This window comes from Heterocephalus glaber, unplaced genomic scaffold, assembly GCF_053883595.1.
Source record: "Heterocephalus glaber isolate CG9 unplaced genomic scaffold, H.glaber_assembly_v1.0 deba00000937, whole genome shotgun sequence".
NCBI classification, from domain to species: domain Eukaryota; kingdom Metazoa; phylum Chordata; class Mammalia; order Rodentia; family Bathyergidae; genus Heterocephalus; species Heterocephalus glaber.
This window is the reverse complement of record NW_028258173.1, coordinates 12,968,464-12,989,571: the sequence shown is the minus strand read 5'-3', so window position 1 is coordinate 12,989,571 and position 21,108 is coordinate 12,968,464. Positions and strand designations below refer to the sequence as shown.

Below are 21,108 nucleotides of genomic sequence, written 5' to 3'. Positions count from 1 at the left end.
GGAGCATTGAAACCCGGATTAAGAATATATTTCCCAGCTAAACATAGTGGTGCACGCCTGTAATCCCAGCACTCTGGGAGGCTAAGGCAGGAGTACTGGAAGTTTGACCCCAGCCAGGGAGAATTGCTTGTCTCAAAAAAGATACTGGGGATGTGGTTCAGTGGGAAGGTCAATCCCCAAACACACACACACACACACACACACACACACACACACACACGAAGGAGAAGGAGAGGACAGAGACGAAGACGAGGAAGGAGAATGCATTTTTGTTTTTATTACCAGGTGTTAAGCTCAAAGAAAGGCAAATACATGCACAAAAATTACATTAATTTTTTTTGTTCTTTTGAAATGAGGTCTTGCTATGTATTCCAGGCTGGCCCTGGATTTACTATGCAAGCCCAGGCTGTCCTTGAATTTGTGTTGATTCTCCTCCCTCAGGCTCTTGAATGCTGGGATTAAAGGTGTGCACCACCAGGTCTGGATACATCATATAGTATTGGAGTATAAAATTGATAACTTTGTGAAAAGGCTTGGAAACACTGAATCAATCAAGGATACATTTGTCTTGAGAGGGCACATGATCTTAAGTCATTATTTATTTATTTATGTTTTTTAGAGACAGGGTCTCACTGTGTAGCCCAGGCTGGCCTTGAACTCATGGCGATCCTCCTACCTCATCCTCAGAGTGCTGGGATTACAGCACTCATTTTAAAAACTGGAATAATTGTAACTGGCGGAGGGAAACAGTCTACATCCATACCAAAATATTCATAATTGTACTTTCATATCAGTCTGGACTGTTACTTTTCAGAGTTGTGGTACTGACCCTTTCCAGAGTCACGGACAGGTGAAACAGGCGCCAGAAACCACAGGCCAAAGCTAATCTACCACCTGTTTTTTAAATAGCATTCAAGCTAACAATGGCTTTAATGTTTTCATGTGATTAAAAAGAATCACAGGAGTATTTCATGTGTGATAGTGTTTATACCATTTAAATCTTAGCATCCATAATAAAATTTTATTGAAATGTAAATACACGTGCACTTACATGTTATATATGGCTTTTGACCTGTAATGGCAGAGACGAAGTCTCCATAGAAACCCCACGACCTGTAAAACCTTCAACATTTACTCTCTGGACCTCTATAGAAAAAGCTTGCCAACCTCTGGCCTGGAGTCTGTGCTGTTTACTTAGAGGTTAGGAAAATTCATAGGACTATTCTGTAACTGAATTTAGATAGTTGTGTTAACCTTCTTCCCTCTGGATGACAGAATACCTGAGATAAACCACTTAAAAGGCAGAGAGATCATTTTAGGTGTTTCATTGGTTTCAGTCCATGATTACCTGGGCCTGGGGCAAGGCAGAACACGGTGGCCAGGAGCACTTAATGGAGCAAAATTGCCCATCTTGTGATAGGAAGCAGAGGGAGAGAAGGGGGCTGGGGTCCCAGTGTGCCCTTGAAGGGCGACCCCCAAATGCCACCTCCTAGTGGGGCCACAGGCTTGGCCACAACCAAGACTTCAAGGGCCTTTGGGGACATTTAAGATCAAACCCTAAGTTAAGTAGACTTAATTTTTTGTCCTTAGTACTCTTTATAGGCTTAGTCTGTGGCTACCACAGTATCGTTTCTTGTTACTTTTCATTAAGAAATAATTCAGTCACCCTTTTCATTCTCAGTTCAGTGATTAGTTGAAACTATTCGCCTTCATTTGACTATACCGTTTTCCCTCTCCTGTTATCTATCATTTAATACTTCCCTGAAATTATTTAGTTATTTTCTAAGGTGCTTTAAATAATCTGTAGGAAGGTGTTATGGTTTATATCTTGATGTCCCCTGTAGCCTCTTGCACTCCTCGGTGGCGGTTCTGGACGGACAGTGTGGTTGGCTTGCTGTTAGGAGGTGGGATTTGGTCAGAGGAGAGGGTCACTGGGAGGTGCTTCCGGAAGTTTATCTCCTTCTGTGGCTCTTCCTTTCCTTCTTTGCTTCCTGGCTACCTTAGGTGAAGAATGTTCATCCACCAGACCCTTCCACCAGGCCACCCTGCCTTGGAGCCCACCAAACATGGACTGAAACCTCCTAAACTGTGAGCCAAGATAAAGCTTTCCTCCTGTAACTTGTGACTGCAGGGTATTTTGTCTCAGTGACGTGAAAGTAAAAAAGACAGAGGATTCAATGTGACACTGTCCTATTTTCAATGTCAAGTTCAATACATACTTCAGAGAAATTTTATGTCTGTAGTAGAGCTAAAGAGGTTGTGCAGAAAAATTTTAAAAAGTATTTATGTAAAATGAATTTACTGGAGTTTTTGTAATTTTAATTAGGTCAAAGAATGAATGTTGTAAGTGAATAAAAAAACTTGACCACAGACAAAAATAAGTCTCTTTACATAAAAAGCCATAAATTTATTGCAAATCTAGAAGTACCAGAATGTCACTAATACAGAACAAATCTTGCTTTTATTTTCTTCCAAATATTTAAAACCTTGATTATTGACATACTGAAATTGGCATACATGTTTTTCTCATGCAGTTAACACAATGGACATAGAGCAGAAATCAGTCATAAATATTAAACTGGATCGAACATTCATAGTACAAAGTATGCTGTAAAGTGCTGAAGGTGTGTAAGTACGCAAAGCTGCCGCGGCCCAAGGTTTTCCTCAAGCCCAACAGAGATTTGCTACGTCCACCTTTGCTTGTTTCAGGTGCATCTGTGTTAGACAGACACTTTGTCATTTCCTCCTGCAACTGCCCCAGAGTTTTACAGATTGTCTATTTCTATGGCTGATAAAATGCTATACAAAATGTAGCCGGTGGTGATGAACTATGCCACTTTCCTTTCAGTGCAGAGAAATATTCAAGCTTGTGTTTACCTGGAACCAAACTAGACTTGTTATATTTTCCCCCTGAGTAGTCATAAATTAACAATAAAGATGAATAAAGATGGAGCAGCAAGCGTTGACCATCACCTGTAAGGTGAGATGCAGTAAAATAGATGAGGAAACAGCCCACCTCTTATCCTCTTTACAGAAAACTGCTAAAATGAGAAATATTAAACATGTAGTGTAACTCCAAAATTATGACCAGTTACCCGATACCTATGGCAACGCAGAACAATCAAGTCAAGCTCTGTGTAAGATGTAAATTGCAACTTGTAACTTGTGATGGTAACATCACAAATTTGCTACTCCAAATAAAATACAGAAATACCTCAACAGTTAAGATTTTAAAAAAATCAGAAATGCTTCAACAATTCAATAAAATATAATTTTGATCAGATAAGATCCTCAAGTATACTTAGCTAATAAAACAAATTACCTTTTTAAAAGCTAAGGCAGGGCCGGGGATGTAGCTCCATGGCCCCACACCTGCCTCGCAAGCACAAGGTCCTGAGTTTGATCCCGGTACCAAAAAAAAAAAAAAAAAAAGCTAAGGCAATTTGCTATCCATTATTTCCCCCTCCCCGCTTTAAGTAGCACACGTTGCCTTTAATCAAACTGAAGAATCATCACAAATTGGCCTTTTACAGGATAAGTATTCTTTGAGACACTTAAAAGATGGCAAGGAGGTAAAAATGCAATGTATGTCTCAGATTACTTTTCATTTCTTTTGATTACTTCAGTTACCCTCGAATAACTTAATAATAAATAGTACTTTAAATTAAGGACACTACAACCACATATTTCTGAATAACTAAAAGCAATAGGAGATACATTTTTGAATGTAATTTAGTATATTCTGTATTGCAATACTTCCGGTGATGACTGGCCATAAAGAGGTGGTAATCTTCACATTTATGAAGCTCAAGTTACATATATTTTAAACTTTTTTGCTAATTATTCTAATGTTTGGCCTTAAACTATGGTATATGTCATTCTCATGCAATATTTGGAAAATTCAGAGGCTGTGATTTGTTAATGGAAACTCAGCATTTTTCAAGTTCTTTAAAAAACTTTCCTCATATTTCTGCAAACAGTTATTTTCAATGGTTCAAGACGTTTCGTTTTTGGAATGGCCAATTTCCTTTCAGTGACCTGGGCTAGATGACATTTTCTGAGTTAGGAATTTATCACGTGTGAGTGTGCTCTTAAAACCACTTTACTAATTCATGTCACTATTTTAATAGTGGAATTTGAAACAGAGTCCTTCTATGTATCTGTGTATTGCTACTGAACAGAGCCAGACTTATGTATGGTTGTTTTTGTTTTGGCTTCAAAAACAAAAAGGAAGAGAAAGAAAAGATGTTGGTAGCACTGTTCACATGTACATTCCCTTTAAAATGCAGCTTTGAAAGCGGAGTTGAGTGTTTAGCTCCTCTGCCCCGTGTCCCCAGGGGCCCCCTTTCCAGCCAACACAGTGGCTGCTGTTACATGAAAACGTGTCATACTGGCTCTATAGTCACGTGAACTCTAGCATCGATTTTCCCAAGATCCATTTCCAGAAAGTCCTCGGGTATGTCCTGTAATGCCTTCCCACGATGGCTCTCTGTTTTTTTTTGACCTGAATGGCGATGCTGGCACAGCCCCTGTTTACATGGTCTCACCAAGGCGAGGAACATGGCAGCCATGGTCATGCCAGCCGCGCAGGAGTAGAAGGCTCTGCTGTATATCTTGCTTTGGTCCACAAGCAGACCTGGGAGAAAGCATTGGCATTGTTAAAACATCATTACCACATGTGGACTCTCACCTGGGCTACCATCTGATTCAGAACCTGCTCAGTTTCTTTGCCTTCCTTATTGTGTTTTTCCTCAAGAAAAAAAAAATGTTGAAGGCAGAAATTCCAGCTAGCTTAGAGAGAAGAAATGAACACATAGTATACTGTACTTAGCATTGGAGAAACCTAAGCTGCTGACTTGTTCTTCATGGTCTATCCTAGTAAAGAACCTAAAACATGGGACAGTTTGATGTGTATTTCTTTGAAAAGATAATCTTTTTTTGGTGGGGAGAGAATTAGGGATCGAACCCAGGGCCTCCCACATGCTAGCCAAGCACTCCGCCACTGAGCTACATTTCCAGCCCTTTTTAAATTTTGCTTTGAGGCAGCGTCTCACTGAATTGCCCAGACTGGCCTCAGATTTGCGATCCTTATGCCTCAGCCTCTCAAGTAGCTGGGAATACAGGTGTGTGGCCCTGAACTCAGCTTAAAAGGTAGTATTCTTTTTTTTTTTTTGGTACTGGGGATCCAACTGGGGGATCTTGTGCTTGTGAGGCAGGCAATGGAACCACTGAGCTAAATCCCTGGCCCAAAAGGTATTATTCTTAAGTATGGAAAAAACGATATTATTTTGCTTGCGTTCACTTCAGGTATCTTTTAATGGGTTAAGATTTCTACTCTAACCAGTATTCTGTACTAATCAATTAAGTATTTGCTGAATGCTATGTGCTTAATTCCCAAACACCTTTCCTCAGAAAGGAAAATACCTTGCAGAAGTCCCTTAGTTCTATTTGCCCCAAAGTCAGATGGGCTACAAAGATCCCATATCCATGGGTTTCCCCTCTAGCATTAGACAAGGCAGATAATAGACCACAGATGATACCTGGGCGCCAGGCATGATGGTGCATGTCAGTAATTCCAGCACCTAGGATCCTGAGGCAGGAGGATCCTGCAGGTTCTAGGCCAGCCTGAACTACAAAGCAAGACTTTATCTGGGGGAAAAAAAAGGCTTTGGGCAACTGGAACCTGCAGACACAGGTTCTGATCCTGGCTTAGTGTCATTACTGTATGGCTTTTAGCTTAAATTCTTTGGCCTTCAGTTTCCTCATATTTAAATTAAGAGGGGGTTGGCTCAGGTGACTTCTCATCCCTTGCAGTCCTAAAATGCAACGAAGTGTAAAAGTGGAAGTAGGTTTTAAAATTAGACTTGAACAGGAAACTAGGAATGTAGAGTGGGGTTTGTATGTTGTGCCTTTAAATTACCTGCCAGGGGTGGTCCTGCCAGCCCTGCTATGCTCTGAATGAACACGTAGACACCTGCTGCAGAGGACATCTTCTCAATTCCCACCACATCGTCCTCAGCGAGCAGCGGAATGTGGCTCCCCCCTATTGTTCCAACCATAACCCCAAAAAATATGCTGCATGACATGAGACCCCAGAATTCAGTAGCAAAAGTGAAGGCAAACAGAGACACGGTCAATAAGACGACACAGATGAGCTCAATGTAGATCTTACGAATGGGCTCTCGGTTGAGGATGACACCAGCTCCGACTCTTCCAAAAACTTCAGCAATTGCCATTGTAGATAATAAAAAAGCAGCGCGATCGGGGTCAATGCCCAGACTAATGCCCAAAGGAATGATGTACAAGGAAGGTGCAAAGAATCCCAGTGTGGCAAAGAGACCAAATAATGCGTAGCAAATAAAACTCTTCTCTTTCAAAATGGAGAATTCTAACAATGGGACTTTCTTCTCGCTGTGTGCAGAACCGGTGTTCCCCGGGATCTGCTGCTCAGCCCTGGGCTCCAGTTCTGCAGCAGCATGACTAGGCACATTTTTCGGTGAGGTAGTTAGTTCTACTCCTGAGTCAATGGAGTCTAGAGAGGTTCGTGTTTTCTCGTTTTCAAGCATATATTGCACTTCTTTTCGGTTTTCGTGGGTGACTATTTTCGGTGACTCGGGTCCTCTTATAATAATTGGTCTCAGCAGTGCCCCACAGACGACAATATTCAGCTGCAGCAGGCCCACAAAGAGAAGGCTGTATCTCCAGCCGATCTGCTCCTTGAGAGCTGTGATGGCTTGAAGCGGGGGAGCGAAGGAAAAACTCAAAGGTTAGTTTGGGATTCCAGATCCATGGGTCAATATCCAGAAAACATTTGCATGCAGATTTAGTAATAGTTTTGGTAAAAATGTACTCAACAGTGCAAATGCTGTCGGTCCAGACTATCCTTTATTCTAGGTTTTGGTGCATTTTATGAATCAATAAGGAGAAAATGTACACAACGATTATTATATATAAAACAGACGTTTTTGTACTCATATCTCTGGGAGAGCTTTGGAGGATGTATTTTTTCAGACAGAAGCATAAGAAGTGAAGTTCGTGACCTTTGCCAAGGTTTGATGAACAATGGCCCGCAGGCCAAATTTGATCTACTGCCTGTTTTTGTTAATAAAGCTGAATAGGAACCCAGCCACGTGCATTCATTTACATAGTCTATGAATGCTTTTGTGCCATGACAGCAGAATTGAGTAGTTGTGACAGAGACTATACAATCTGCAAAGCCTAAAATACTTACTATGTGGCCTTTTACAAAAACAATTCGTCAACCTCTGAGCTATACAGTTCTACACACTCACTCCATCCTTAGGAATAATGAATTAAATAAAAAATGAACAAAGACTCTAAAAGCTCCTCTGAGTATCCTGGAATTAAATGATATAGTTCTCTCAAGTTTCTCCCTGAGGGATCCCCTTAACAACCACCCTCTTCTTGCTATTAAATTGGGGCAGAGGCTGCTGACCAGAGGCGACCTGAGGGAGAGGCTGGACATGATGTAGCCAAAGAGAGCATAAACCTCCCTCACTACAGTAGAATAATGCAGGCCCCACAAGATCATAAAGAATCTTCTTAAGTTGGGTGTGATGGCCCAGCACTCTAGGAGGCTGAGATAGGAGGATCACAAGTTAGAGTCCAGCCTGGGCAATTTAGTGACTCAGCGAGACTGTCTCAAAATAAAAAGGATTAGAGTTCAATCCTCAGTACTGAAAAAAGCCAAAACAAAAACGTATTTCTTGCCTCTGCCTGTCTGCTTCTCTCTGTATGTTTATATGCACATATTCAATTTTCAGAACCATCTGAGATGCTTCTGACATTGTCACGCCACTCCTAAATACCTGTATCTCCTATGAACAAAATGCAGTCCACTGACACAGTCATCAAGAAGTGGCAGAGAAAGAAAGAATCTGGATTTCCAAGGTTACCTGTCTCCTTCAGTTTTCTTGTCATTCATGTATTAATATTAGTTAAGGAAATAAACCAGGTATAAAAATTTTGCTGTGCGATAACCCATATACACATAATAAAACTGACTTTATTATCATAATTTAAGTCCACAATGAATACATGTCTTTTGAAAGGGGAGAAAAATATGAACAATCCAACATCATTATTTTAGAATTGTTTTTGTTTTCCACAGAAGTCTTACCACTGAGTACGCCTCATATATCTTCCTATTTATATGTAAAGTTTAGCCTAGACTGAAAAGGTTTGAATTAATAGGGGTTGGAAGGCTATACCCTAAAAATGCCCTGGAAGAGAGGGGGAACAACCTTTCATTATGCATGCAGTGAAAGTCTGCTGCACTGTTGGGAAAAGCATAGAAGAGTGGTTTCTCCTAATCCACAGTGATTTGTATGCTGCTGTTGTCCACCTACCTGGTGCAAAGGCAAACACAGCAAAACATTCTCCCGTGGAAGCGACTGCAGTGATTACTGAGCGTCTTTTGTCAAAGTACTGTGATAGGATGGTGACAGTTGGGAGAAAACTAAAGCAGTATCCCAAACCTGTGGGCAAAAGTCAGAAGAGAAGACAGAAGCACACGCTGATGGATACTGGAAGGATGGGTTCAGAGACGGAGGATTTTTGTTTTTAGGAGCCAAGTAACTCATTGTGGAAAACGGTAATCAGCAAACAAAAATGGGTTTCATCAAAGGTCTAGATACGTTGCAACAGTTGTTGTAGGACACTAGGAGCATAAAAAGTGTTTTCTGTTTCGTTTTTCACTTTTCTGCATTTTTTCAAGTATATAGAATTCATAATGGACAAATATATTAATGAATATCATTTTTATATAAGATGTGTATTTGCCAGGTGTGGTGGTGGTGTACACCTGTAATCCCAGCTACTCAGAAGGCTGAAGTAGGAGGATCTGCAATTTGAAGGTAGCCTGGGCAACTTAGTGAGACCCTGTCTCAAAATTTAAAAAGGGGGTGGGGGGCTGGGGATGTAGCTCAGTGGTAGGGTGCTCGCCTTGCACACACGAGGCCCCGGGTTCCATCTCCGGCATGCAGATGTAACAAACATCTGTATGTTGTCCATGAGCAGTGTGTGTATGGACTCCATTTAAAGGGACACAGTGGAAGCCAGGCATATGGTAGCTCAGTGGTGAAAGCTTGCCTAGCAGGCATAAAGCCCTGAGTTCAACAGCCAGCAGTGCAAGAAAAAGTAAAAGGGAAAATGTTTATTTAGTTTTCCCAAGAATAAGTGCAGGGTCATCAGACCCTTATCTAAGAAATACTGGCTAGGGCTGGGGATTTAGCTCTGGTTCTGCCGCCTGCCTCGCAAGTGCAAGGTCCCGAGTTTGGTCCCCGGTACCAAAAAAAAAAAAGAAATACTGGCTAAAGAGACTAAAGTCCTACTTTGTTGAAATGGTGGTTGTTGGCTGCAAACGAGACCAAAAGAGAAGCTGTCTTCATCATTGGTAAATACTTTTAAAAAACAAATCAAACAAAAACTCTGTGGCACTTGAGAATATGTTTCCATCTCCCCTGGAGTTTTTACATCGCCCAGTTAAGAACCACAGATTGCAGACATTATTCATTTTAAAGAGGAAAAAAGTACAATTTGGGTTTAATTCGTTCCCTCCCATTGCTGTTCTTCAAGCCAAGCGTCTAGAGCACTTCTGGGCTGGGGAGGGCCACTCACCTGAGATGACCCCGATGGTGATGTACATGTGGTGAACCTTCTGTGAGCAGGAGGCTGCCACCATCCCGGTGCTGACCAGCAGCCCTCCGACCATTACCACCACACGGTGTCCGAAGCGATGGCTCAGGACCGTGGAGAGGGGAGCTGCAGGGAAAAACAAAGTGACTGGCCAGCTCATGGAGGCATCCATGTTGGCTTCAGTGTAGGTCCTTCCTCCAGTCTTGAACATGGAGGGATGATTTTAAGTATGTAATACATTTTGTACAATGGCTACTGATGTCGGTTCAGAAATTATTTTAGTATTTGCTTAAATTGGACAAGATTCTTTTGTCCTTTTAAGGAGAAAGACAGCTGGGCATGGTGGTGCACACCTGTGATCCCAGCACTCAGGAGGCTGAGCCAGGAGGATTGCAGAATTCAAGGCCAACCTGGGGTACTTAGTGAGATCAAAGCCAGCATAAATTACACAGTGAGACCCTGTCAAAAACAAAAAAGCCAAGGGGTTAGGGTCATAACTTCGTTGTAGAGAGCGCTCATCTAGCTTGTGCAGGGCTCTGGGTTCAACCTTCAGGAACAAAAAACTCAAAGCCAGAGCAAAAAGAATGTAAAATTCTTATCTATATTATCTACATTTTTAGATGAAAGATCTTGACTATGAGGAGCTATAAAATTAAATATGTATTTATGTTACTCTGTAAAAACTGGTTTTGCTATATATAGTTGCGTGAATCTTTTCTCCTGTACTTATTGCTTTGTTTTCTTTTTTTGTAAGCTCCATTTGGAGTAAAATTCTGTTAGTTTTGACTTTTCTGAAAATGATATAGGTAAATTTTTAGTTATGCAAACCTAGCTGTACGATAGATGATGCAAAGAGCCTTCTATATGCCTTCTCCTGAGACATTTAAATCCAGCAAATTAGTTCCTAGTTATACATTAGTTAACACTGACTTGAGTACACTGAGATGAGTGAACCAGTGAGAGTTGAGTTGAAGACAGAATAGAAGCCGGATAAAAAGGTAGAGATAAAAAGGATTCAGTTTTGTTGGAGTTAGTCCATATGTACATTTCATTTTAATTATTAGAACACAAACTAATATTGAATGTAGCTAATAATGAAACCACTATCATAATTTTGAGCTAATATGTTGGCTCAAAGCCTTAACTAGAATATACCATTTAGAGTTACCTTCTTAACTTGACAGGGTACTGGGGTAAATTAGGGTAGTTTAAGGTCAGTTCAAGGATTTTTTTGATTTTTGGTGGTACTGGGGATTGAACTATGCCCCCAGATCTTTTTTTATTTTGAGACACAGTCTTGGGTAAGTCATTAAGTTGCCTGGGCTGGGTTTGAACTTGTGGTCCTCCTGCCTCAGCCTCCTACAGTGCTGGGAATACAGACATGGGCCACCACACCAGCCTAGCCTGGCTAGGCTGGCTGAGTTCATAGCTTTGTTCTCTCAGGAAAGCCTTGCTGATGCCTCTGACAGACATGATTGTGTGAGACCATGAAGCATGCAGGAACAAGCGAATATTACTATTTTAAAATGACACTAAAACCGTTTTATTTTATGCAGTTGGATCTGTGAGCACTGAATAGTGAGAGTCAGTTCAGGTCCTCGGGAAGTTAGGTGTTTGAAGTGTGGAGTCTCTTCAGGACAGTGTCTGTAATCTTGCATAACATTTCCCTTCAGATCCACAGGGCATTGTTTCTAGCAAAGGCTGAGGATAACACAGTCAGCAGATTCTCAGTCCCTGCTTAGCATTTTTTGCATATTAACCTAGGCACATCCCCCCATAGACTTTCAATCATCTCTAGATTACTGATAATACCTGATATTATGTAAACATTACACGAACACCTATATTGCATGTTAGGGAATAATGACAAGAAGAAGAAGTCTGGACATGTTTAATACAGGCACAGCCATCCACATGGCACCTGTCACCAGCAACACTGGTTGAATTTCTGAGAGGAACTTGGGAGCGCATTGTGTTCTTCTGTAAATTTTCAGTCAGCAGCTGGTTGAATTTCTGGGTGAGGAACCCTTGGATATGGAAGACTGTGTATATCCTTTTACACATCCTGTCTTTCTTCTTCATGTATCCACATTTACATGTTTCCAACCTGTTTTCTAAGCATGCTTTTATGAAACCAGATCCTAATATGCCAAGTAGTTTTTGATGTCACTTCTTTAGACTGTCACTACAGGCTCACAGAACTGGGGTTTACTGCTAGCCTCAAAATACTCTGTAATATCCTAAGAGTGTACAGGCAGTAGGTATTTAATACAGTATATTCGCCAGAAGGCAGTCAAAGCTGGGAAGTATGGCTTTTTTCTTCAGTGCCTACTGCTTCTTGTCATTTCCCAACTCTCTGAAAATAGGTCACTTAATCAAGACTCAAGAGGGGAATGCATCCTGGAGACAGCGACTATTACTATTATTATGTACTTGGATAGATTAACAGGGACAGGTGCTTATGTCATGGTTAGACCGAAGATGTACTAACCTGTAAATGTCAAGACAAACACACATATTGATATTATCCATGAGATCCTGCTGTTGGATTCATCAAAACTGTCCATTAAGTCTTTAAAGAAGACACCAAATGACTTGATGATACCATATGTAAAGACTTCAACGAAGAAAAAAGAAACAGCGACTGCCCAACCCCATCCTCCATCAGGCACTTGAGTATACACATTGGCTCTGCAACAAAGCTTTGATTTCTTTTGGGTCATTCTTGATCTGAAATAAAAAAAAAATTCAGACCACCAATAGCCTTAGGGATGGTTATTCAAATACTATAGCAAACATAATAGATAAGAACTACTTAACACATTTCTTAGGTTGTTGAATAGTCAACTCATATAAATTATATAGTCTTTGGGTAATTTTATATCTGTCTGTCTGTCTACCAATCTATCAGTGTACCTACCTACCTACCTATTTATCTGTCTTGGGACCTGCAAGACTTCCTTGTGATAGTTAAATGGGAAACAAATAACAAACACATGGAATTAGAGCAGATTATTTAGAGGCCTTTTGAAGGACACAGAATGGCCGCCAGATCAAGTATTGATGCTGATATGTTGAGAAGACAAAGCAAGGACAGAACTGATCATAAATAATATTGATCAGAAGTGAAATCTGAAAAAGAAGTGAAAGGCAAACACTGACAGCTCGGCCAGGCCCTGGAGATGCCATATACATCTCTGCTTGATGCCACTGGCCTTGCAATTGGCCAGCAAACTCCGACTGCTCTCATTTCCCACCCAGTGAGCTGGATTCTGATGTATGATTTTGTGTCTCATGTAGATGTATCTACAAGGACAGAATGGAACTGTACATCAGAACGTGAGAATGCTGACTTCTGAGTTTGTTTTGCATAAATTCCTCAAGTTGATCACCACTTGGTATATTAAGTTTCTGAGCAAATGACAAATACTTTAGAATACAGTGACTAAATAAGGCTCTGCCAACCTGCAGGACCTTGTCTGTGCACGTTAACTAAGTTACCCCGACTTCACTGTGCCTTTCAACCTGCAGCATCAGAACAGCAGACCTTAGCCTTAACACCACTAGGTAAGAGGAGTCACTGTTTACCCTGGAGGGAGGCTGTTCAATTTAAGTTTTCTATGCTGAGCTGTAGCACATGAATACTACAAAGCCTCCAGAGTTACATGTATTTTCAACTAATACATACTTTAGCCCAACTAAAAATTAATGGTGCTTATAATAATAAATAATCCTATGGTCTTAGAGCTCTTAATGGTAACCAACCTCAAGTTCAGGAATTCTTTATAATTACACAGTTGTATGTACGTAAAAGCTTTGAAGCTGGCGTGGTGGTGCACACCTGTAATCCCAGCACTTAGGAGGCTGAGGCAAGAGAATCACTGTGAGTTTGAGGCCAGCTTGGAAAACATAGCGAGAACTTATCATAAAAAAAAGTGCTGTTGAAGGGTGCATGTGTGCCCATCTAGCCATAAAATTTTCATGTTCAATCAAAAAGCAAAGGTTTTATCCACAGTGAAGGCAAGTAAAAAGTAGGATATAAGCTCATCTATGCCATGGACTTGTGATTTCTGATCATCACATCTAATATTCTGAATTAACTTTATAAATCTTAAATAGCACCATTCCTGACCTAGCTTCTTATTATTCATCTTACGGACTGTTCCATTCTCACAGCAGCCCAGTACCTGGGAAGGACTCTATACCACTACTTATACTCAGGTACTGTTAAATACTTAGCTGAGGGAACTGGGGCATAAGATGCTTTCAGAAGCCTGTGCTGTCCGCAGCAGAGGCCATTTCAGGGTGATGTGCCCGAGAGCAAATATGAAGGGGGGAGCCCAGGTCAGCAGTTCAGGAGCAGCTATAGAATGGTCGTTTGTGTCCCCAACATGAAAAGCAACTGATGTAAGACGGGAGCCAGGAGCCCTCCAGCCTCCCGCCACCTCTATTCACTCAGGCTGAGGCAGCTGAGGCAGAGGCGTGGAAACAGCATTAGCATTATGATTTAGGGTATTAAAGAAAAGTGCTTTCCAGGGCTGGCACATGAACACTGCTTGTCCCTGGGGAGGGGATAGGTGGGAAGCAGGAGAGGTGATTGTGGGAAGCCTGTGGGTGTCAGGGCCTTGGCCTGCACCCCTTCCATAAGGCCATGGGTTTGATCTTTTCTGTGTGAAGCCCCCGACTCCTTTAATAGCTTAACTGGTTCCATGTGTGCGGTTCAATTAGTCTTTTGGAAATATTGCATTGTCATGGCATTTTTCTGCTCAGGCTTTTTCAGTGGTTATTCTCTTCCCGAAGGATAAGACCCACTAATTAGCCTGACTTTTAGTGTCCCTCATAATTGGAGCCTGACCTGTCTTGGTAGCCCTCTTTCTTGCATTTCTAAGACTCGAGTCTCCTAACAGTCAAAATGGGTTCTTCACGGCCCTCTGGTCTCTGACCACCTTGCCTTTGGCCATGCCATTTGCCAGGGCTGGATGTCTTCCTTCATTTGGCTCAGCTCATCCTCCAAGGCCCTGCTTCATTGAATCCTCCTTTTGCCATAAGGCGTCCTCTGACCACCTCTGTCTCATGAAGGGACTCTTTCATCAGACAGGTATTGTTTAATAATGGGGTATCATTTGTTTTTATGCATTTATTTACTCAATCAGGTCACAAAATTCAGGGCCTGTATCTGTTTCCCTGTGCACCTCCAAACTACATAGCTTTTATTTTTTCAACAAAATACCTAGCAGATGTCAGGCTGGTGCTCTGCTTTTTCTCTACTTTTTACCCCCAATACTGGGAGTTGAACCCAGGGCCTTCACATGGAGCTACATCCCATCCTCTTTTAAAATTTGTTTACTTTGTGATAGTCCTGCTAAGTCACAAAGTTGCCTAGGCTAGGCTCAAACCTGTGGTTCTCCATCCTCAGCCTCCCAGAGTGCTGGGATTACAGGTAGGCACTGGCACACCTAGCTAGGCCCTCTGCTTTCATCATAGGGATTCTACAATGAAAAGAGGGCAACATGGTCTCTGCCTTCATGGACTAAAGTATTTGTTGATGATGGTAACAAACCTTAGGACTGAAAAGTGTCCTATTTACAACCATCTAGCCACGTCCTTCCAGAGTTCAGCACATTTCTGACAAGCAGTCAGGACTGTGGCTACTAAGTCCAAGGTCACACTGGCACGATCAGGTGCCCGTATAGGTACCCATGAGGTTTTAAAAGTCTTAGGGCTGGGGATTTAGCTCAGTGGTTTTACCACCTGCTGTGCCAAGCTCAAGGACCCGAGTTTGATCCCGGTACCAAAAAAAAGTCTTAAAAGGAGGCTTCAGGACTAACTTGAACAGAAACACATTGGGACAAAATCAGATAAAGGTTTCAGAGAGACAAGCTGAACCCCTGTTTAACTTAACATTACTACAGGATCAGGAGAGAGTCTTTTTGTTGGATGGCCTTTGGATGAGTGGGACTGGACTACAGTTTTGGTATGAGGTGAAGTTACCTCTCATCATCAGAATGCTCTGGGCCAGGGCAAATTTGCAGTCCTCCTCATGGCTGCTCATCTTCCTCTGCCCTATAATCACTAGTTTGCAGTTGCAAAATGGATGGGGTGAGGACCACCTATGGACCCCAAATTACAGAATTACAGCTGAGAGGGAATTTGGAGCTCATCTTGTTCAACTTCTGTAAAACCCTCCTTATTTTGCAAAATAGAGAGACTGAGCCCAGAGAGGTGAAGAGATTTCACTAAAATGGTCCACAATCAAATCTCCTGCCCCATACACGACCCTGCTGCCTAAGTCTACAGAGCAGCATTTTAAAGGCCAGCAAGGGAAATGTTTTATACAGCAATTGTGAGAAAGCCATTTTCATTAAAGGTAAAAGCTCTCTTGATATTTATGTATAGAGGTCTGTGTAAAAAGGTCTGTAAGTGGTCTGGTTGGCCACTTAACTACGTGACCTTGAGAAAGTCTATTCCCCTCCCTGGGCCTGAATTCCTCTTGGGTCAAATGAGAAGATTGGTCTGGAAAATCTTTAAGGTTCAGTCCAGCTTCAGCAGTCGAGACTTTTGAATTTAGCACTGAATTCAGTTAATCAGCTATTATCTTAGGTCAAACCTGGCTAAGTGACCCCAGGAAACTAAGCTAGGAGGAAAGTGCGAATGGTAGAAGGCTCCTGGAAACATGAGTGGACACACTGGTCAGATGTGGTTTGTGACAGCCGCTTAGAAGATAGTGAACTTTTGACTTCTAGTTGCCTTCCATGCCCCTTCTGGATGGCCAATTCCTTTATTCTTTAAACAGTGGTTCATGTTTGTGCTATTCTGTTGTGGCTAGATTGAAGTAATTTTCTCTTGCAGACTTAGATTTTTGGAGAACAATTTGCTTTCTTATCACTGGGATCATCATAAAGATAAGAGGGCACCCCAACCCACTACTCCAAAGCTTATGCCTTTACCATGGTAAAGCATCCCATTTCCTAATGCATCTAGCTGTGAAGACCACAGTATAGCCTAACAGTGGAATAGCTTGATTTCTAAGACTTACCAGGTGACAGTGCCTGTTTTGCATGTTAGACTGCACACCGCAAACACCTACAAGGCAACCAGCCGCTCTTTGCAGACCCAGTGCCTGACACTGCATTTGGTACATGCTATGTGCTCACTAAAAGTTTACTGAGTAAGAAAGTCTTGGATTAGTCCCCAAGCAATGTGTAGCTCTTTCTTTATAAAAGTGACTCATAAAACGAGGAAGTGCCGGGTTGCAGAATCAACCTTTTCCTTTTCTTTCTTCCATGTGTTCAGGGGAAGGACAACTGGTTTTACAAACTGCCTCTGCAAACAAAGCAACCAAAGCCTGGAATTTGAACTTGCTTACTTAGAAGCCTCTACAAATCCCAGAATATGAAAACTGCCTGTCCATTTGGTTGGGGGGTTGTATCTGGTGGGAAGGACATTAGTTGGGTATGTAGGATCTAACTTTTGTGCCAAGCTGAGTGACCCTGTGGGCTCAGGTGAATCACTTCATTTCTTGATCTTCAGTGTTCCCAAAAAGTAAACAAGGGAATTGAACTAGATTCTGGTCTCAGATCTCTTCCTGCCCCAAGAAAAGGAAAATCTTTTTTTCTTTCTTTCTTTTTGGTGTGGTGCTGCGGATGGAACACAGGGCCCTGAGCTTGCTAACAAGGACTCTACATCTGAGCTACATCCCTGCCCAAGAAAAGGAAATTCACAGCAAAATCCTTTGGAGACCCACAGGTTTGGGGCTTATCTTCTTGAAGCCATCAAGCAATAGTTGCTGAATTTCTGTTTACCACAAATTGGCTGAAATCATATAATCCCTACATTTCATCATCTCTAAAAGCAGGGTTTAGACAAAGAAGTCTCTCGGGTATTTTCCAAATACAAAATTCTGTAATTCTAAATTCGGGTTCCTGGCAGCTGTCTTCCCTGCACCCCAATGTTCTTCTGAAGCAATATGACAAATACACTGGCCAGTTTGGAGTATTTCCTAGAAGCACTGATTATCTAGGTGACCCCTTAAAGAAAAAAGACAGAAGAAAATAACTATAACCAAAGAAAAAAAAGGCATCCCCTTAACTAAATGGGTATCCTACCAAGGCTTAGAAATCAGCTTTACCTGGAATTTTCACTGTGATTTTACTTCATTGAGAAAAGATCTGCCCTGAGGGGATAAGAAGGTTGAGATTATTACAGACCATGGGAGTTAGCCCAGGGTCAGTTCAGAGCAAAGTTCAAAACTGGATGGAAATGGGAGGACTACTGGCGCTGGCAAAGCCTGAGGAGAGGCATTTCCAATCTCCATTCTTCTTAAAGGTGTAGCCTGGAGAACAGCTTCTGACAAGCCGTCTCTGGCCCCAGTTGTCCAAACCAGTCTGTATCTGGGTGAAGTTCATTTGAATTCTCTATTAAAAAAAAAAAAATCCCCAATCTAACCTGGACGGCTGCCTGAGCAGCACTGAATCACTGGGTACAACCAATTCACCCATCTCGCAAGCCCATGATGTGGAAACCTGAGCCCCTAATTGAAGTGTCTTCTTCAGGAGTTCCACGGAGGAAAGTCCTGTTTTGGAAGCCATGGAAGGCAAACTCGGGGCTGGTGGTGCTCATTAAGATAGGAGTTTTTCCACTTGGCTGCATTGTTTATTTACATATGGTCAGTTTCTATCTTGGACACCCTTCTCCTTAATTAGGAGAAGAGGTGTTCCTATTATATTCATCAGCAGGATGTCTTGTTGACCCCTAAAAGGCCACAAAATAGTGCTTGGGACAAAGGGAGATGCATCACCCCGGATTTCAGCATAAGCACGTGGCTTTTTTTTTTTTTTTTTTTTTTGGCAACAAGACACTTATCTTCCCACGATTTCCAAAGGGTAGAAACCTTTTGCGAAAGAAGCCGGCAGGACAGTTTAGCTCTGCAAACAGCCGCTCTCCTGGGTCGCCCAGTTTCAACTGTTCTTTTCCAGTTGGCTCCTGGGAGCTTTTTTCTAAGACTGACGCCCCTTATATTTGGTGACATTTTACATGACACCTAACAAACTTCTATCACCTGTCTGCTGAGGTGGAGGGAATGAAAACAACCCAGAAGGAAATAACCCATTTCCTTTGCAAAACTGTTCTCCTTCGTTCCCGAACCAATAAACTACACCAGCGCTTTCTTGGTGGCTGGAAGCCCAGCGAACCTTGGAAGTTGCGCGGGACCTGCGTGAGCCGCTGGCAGTTCTGTCAAGGAATAGGACCCGCACTCCTCGGGAAAAATCCTTGCATTCCCGCCCGGGGCAACACGGGCCACCCCCGGGAATGCGATGTCGGGGTGGAGACGGGGAGCCCCACTTTCCCTCGCGCTGCCTCAGCGGCTCCTCTGCGTGCGCGCGCGAGCCTGGGGGAAGGAAGGTACCTCTGACATTTCGCTCTTGCGACGCGCAGGCAACTTCATGCGGAAAATCTACACACACAGGGGCTGAGCCCGCCGCCCCTGCCTCGCTCGACAGCTTGGAGCCCCTAGCCCAGGCCAGCCTTTAGGTATTTCCCGGACCCCGACTGTACGAGGGTCATGGACCTGCAACTCCCAGCTGCCTACACTGGCCAGAAGCGCGCGTCACCCTGGTGGCCGGGAGCATTCCCAACTGTCACAGACGGTTTTGGAATAGCCTCTCCAAAATGTTACAATGTTAAGAGGCTTCCTCTCCCTCCCCTCCCCTCCCCAAAAGGCCCCCAACACTTATTTAAAAAAGCAAAACAAAAAAACCCCATACCCCACAATCAAACTTTTAAACATGTAAAATAATAAAACCAACTCACCAAGTTAGGAGAGAAGAGAATAAACCCCAAAAGGCTCCCAATTAAGGCGGAGGCTTGGCCTCCCCCTTCTTATAAGCCGCTCCGAAACATAAGAAAGGTTTAACCCCTTAAGGCGTGGGTCCGAGTCTAGAACAAGTTGGCTCCCGCCGTGTCGCCCTGGCCCCCCACCCACGCCCCCACTCCGCCGCCTGGGCCACACCCTCCCCCCGCCCCCCACCCCGGCCGCCTGTGCTTGGGCCTTGCGTGCGGCTGCCGGCCCCGGCCCCGCGCCTCGGCTGCCTATCTCTATTCCTATACCGGCTGCAGCCGGTCTCCACCGGCCTCGGGGGCGCGCCGCCGCCGACCATGTGCTGCGAGCGCGGAGCGCCGCCACCGAGGGAGCCGGCCGGGCGCGCGCGCGCCGGCCCACGTGGACCGGGGCCGCGCTGGGCGCGCGCCCCGCCCGCCGGCCGCCTGGGCTTGGGGCTCCCGAAACGGCCGCCTCCGCCAGTGCCGCCGGGGTCTTCGGCCGGAGTTCCCCGCCCCTCCACCCGGGGGCTCGTGTGAGCGCCTGGTCCGGACAGACCCCAGCACTTTGCCGCAGTGCAAGTGGGAGCGTGAGCGTGCAGGGCGCCCGGCTGGCCGCTTCCCTTCCAGGAGGAGCCCCCGCCGTCCGCGCCCACCCCCGGCCTCGCCTGCGGCCTGAGGATTTGGGGAGTAGCGGGGAGGCGGGCGCGCGCGGCGCTGGTGGCTGCGGCGGCTCGCGCTCGCCCCGGGCAGAACAGGTTCCTTCCAGTTTGGGTGTGAGCTGCGCGCGCGGCGCCCGGGTTCCGGCTTCAGCGCCCACTTCCCCCAATTTCGTCAACTCGCGTCCCCCACAGTTCCCCTTCCGGGGTGGGGAGACAGTGCCGCAGTGGGCCCCGGGGAGCCAGCCGCCGACTGTTTCGGGTGCCTGGCTTCCTCCTCCTCTTTTGCTGCAGCGGCAGCGGCCACAGCATCCGCGCTGCGCGGGAGGGATGTGCTCGGCCGGGCTGAGTCAGCATCCGCGTCCCGCGGCGCGCACCGCTCCTCCCCGCGCGCGCGCGCGAGGCGACGTGTGCACAGGTGCGGGCTGCCTGCTCGGGGACCCCTCCGGGGGGCACCTGCCGGCTTAAGGGGCGGGTGCTCCTCACTTCCAAGTCTCTGACCTTAAGGCCACCCTGAAGTACGCTGATGATGCACGGGAACCCTGAGTTATGAATTCCTCAGGAACAGATCTTGGGTCAGGATCTCAGGCATTTCCGAGCCCGACGGCGCAAACTTGACTTCTGGTTCCCCACATCTCAACCCTGGGGCAAATTGGAGCGCTCCGGAGCAAAGGCCATATTCTTCGCGTTGTCCTTCGGACTTTGGTACCCGGTCGTTCCCTTGAATGGAATTGTTTCAGAGAGTGTGGCACTAATGTCAGAAACTTAAGAGAGCCTAGTTTGGGAATGTGCGCAGAGAGGGCGCCGCCGGGAGGAGCCGGAGATCTGAATTGTAATAAAACTCGGTCCTTGGTCGTTGAGTCCCTTCACGGTTTGGGGATCCGGTTTGCTGGATTAAACGCCATTCTTCGCCGTTAATGAGCTCCGGTGTGGTTAAGTGGGGAGCTGGGGCGTTGGTGCAGTCCCTGGTTATGGC

The 21,108-nt window shown here is 44.4% G+C and overlaps 2 protein-coding genes and 1 pseudogene across 13 annotated transcripts in view; 1 reads left to right on the top strand and 2 right to left on the bottom strand.

Moving 5' to 3' along the window:
* Positions 1-21,108, top strand: part of Arsg (arylsulfatase G) — a 125,642-nt gene that overhangs the window by 6,141 nt on the left and 98,393 nt on the right. Inside the window, exons 2-3 of one of the 8 annotated variants that reach the window (XM_087208187.1) lie at positions 2,005-2,088; positions 7,785-7,911. The exons of 5 other annotated variants lie outside the window; for them this stretch is intronic. The gene's annotated coding sequence lies outside the window, so the exon portion shown is untranslated. Of the gene's footprint in view, positions 1-2,004; positions 2,089-6,642; positions 6,767-7,784; positions 7,912-21,108 lie in introns of those variants that run through there. 2 more of the 8 variants (XM_087208186.1, XM_021248617.2) reach the window with 2 other exon arrangements.
* Slc16a6 (solute carrier family 16 member 6) lies at positions 2,383-20,765 on the bottom strand. 5 transcript variants are annotated; one of them, XM_021248625.2, is made up of 7 exons: positions 19,468-19,643; positions 17,786-17,830; positions 12,149-12,387; positions 9,640-9,783; positions 8,370-8,498; positions 5,921-6,733; positions 2,383-4,636 (listed from the first exon to the last, which is right to left on the bottom strand). In XM_021248625.2, exons 3-7 carry the CDS (start codon positions 12,378-12,380, stop codon positions 4,386-4,388), a joined length of 1,569 nt encoding a protein of 522 aa, XP_021104284.2. In that variant the 5' UTR covers positions 12,381-12,387; positions 17,786-17,830; positions 19,468-19,643; the 3' UTR covers positions 2,383-4,385. The 5 variants fall into 5 exon arrangements, with proteins under 5 accessions (XP_021104284.2, XP_004870339.2, XP_004870337.2 ...); XM_004870282.4 differs by lacking the exons at positions 17,786-17,830; positions 19,468-19,643 and adding an exon at positions 20,634-20,765; XM_004870280.3 differs by lacking the exon at positions 17,786-17,830.
* LOC147828776 (uncharacterized) lies at positions 19,594-20,496 on the bottom strand (annotated as a pseudogene).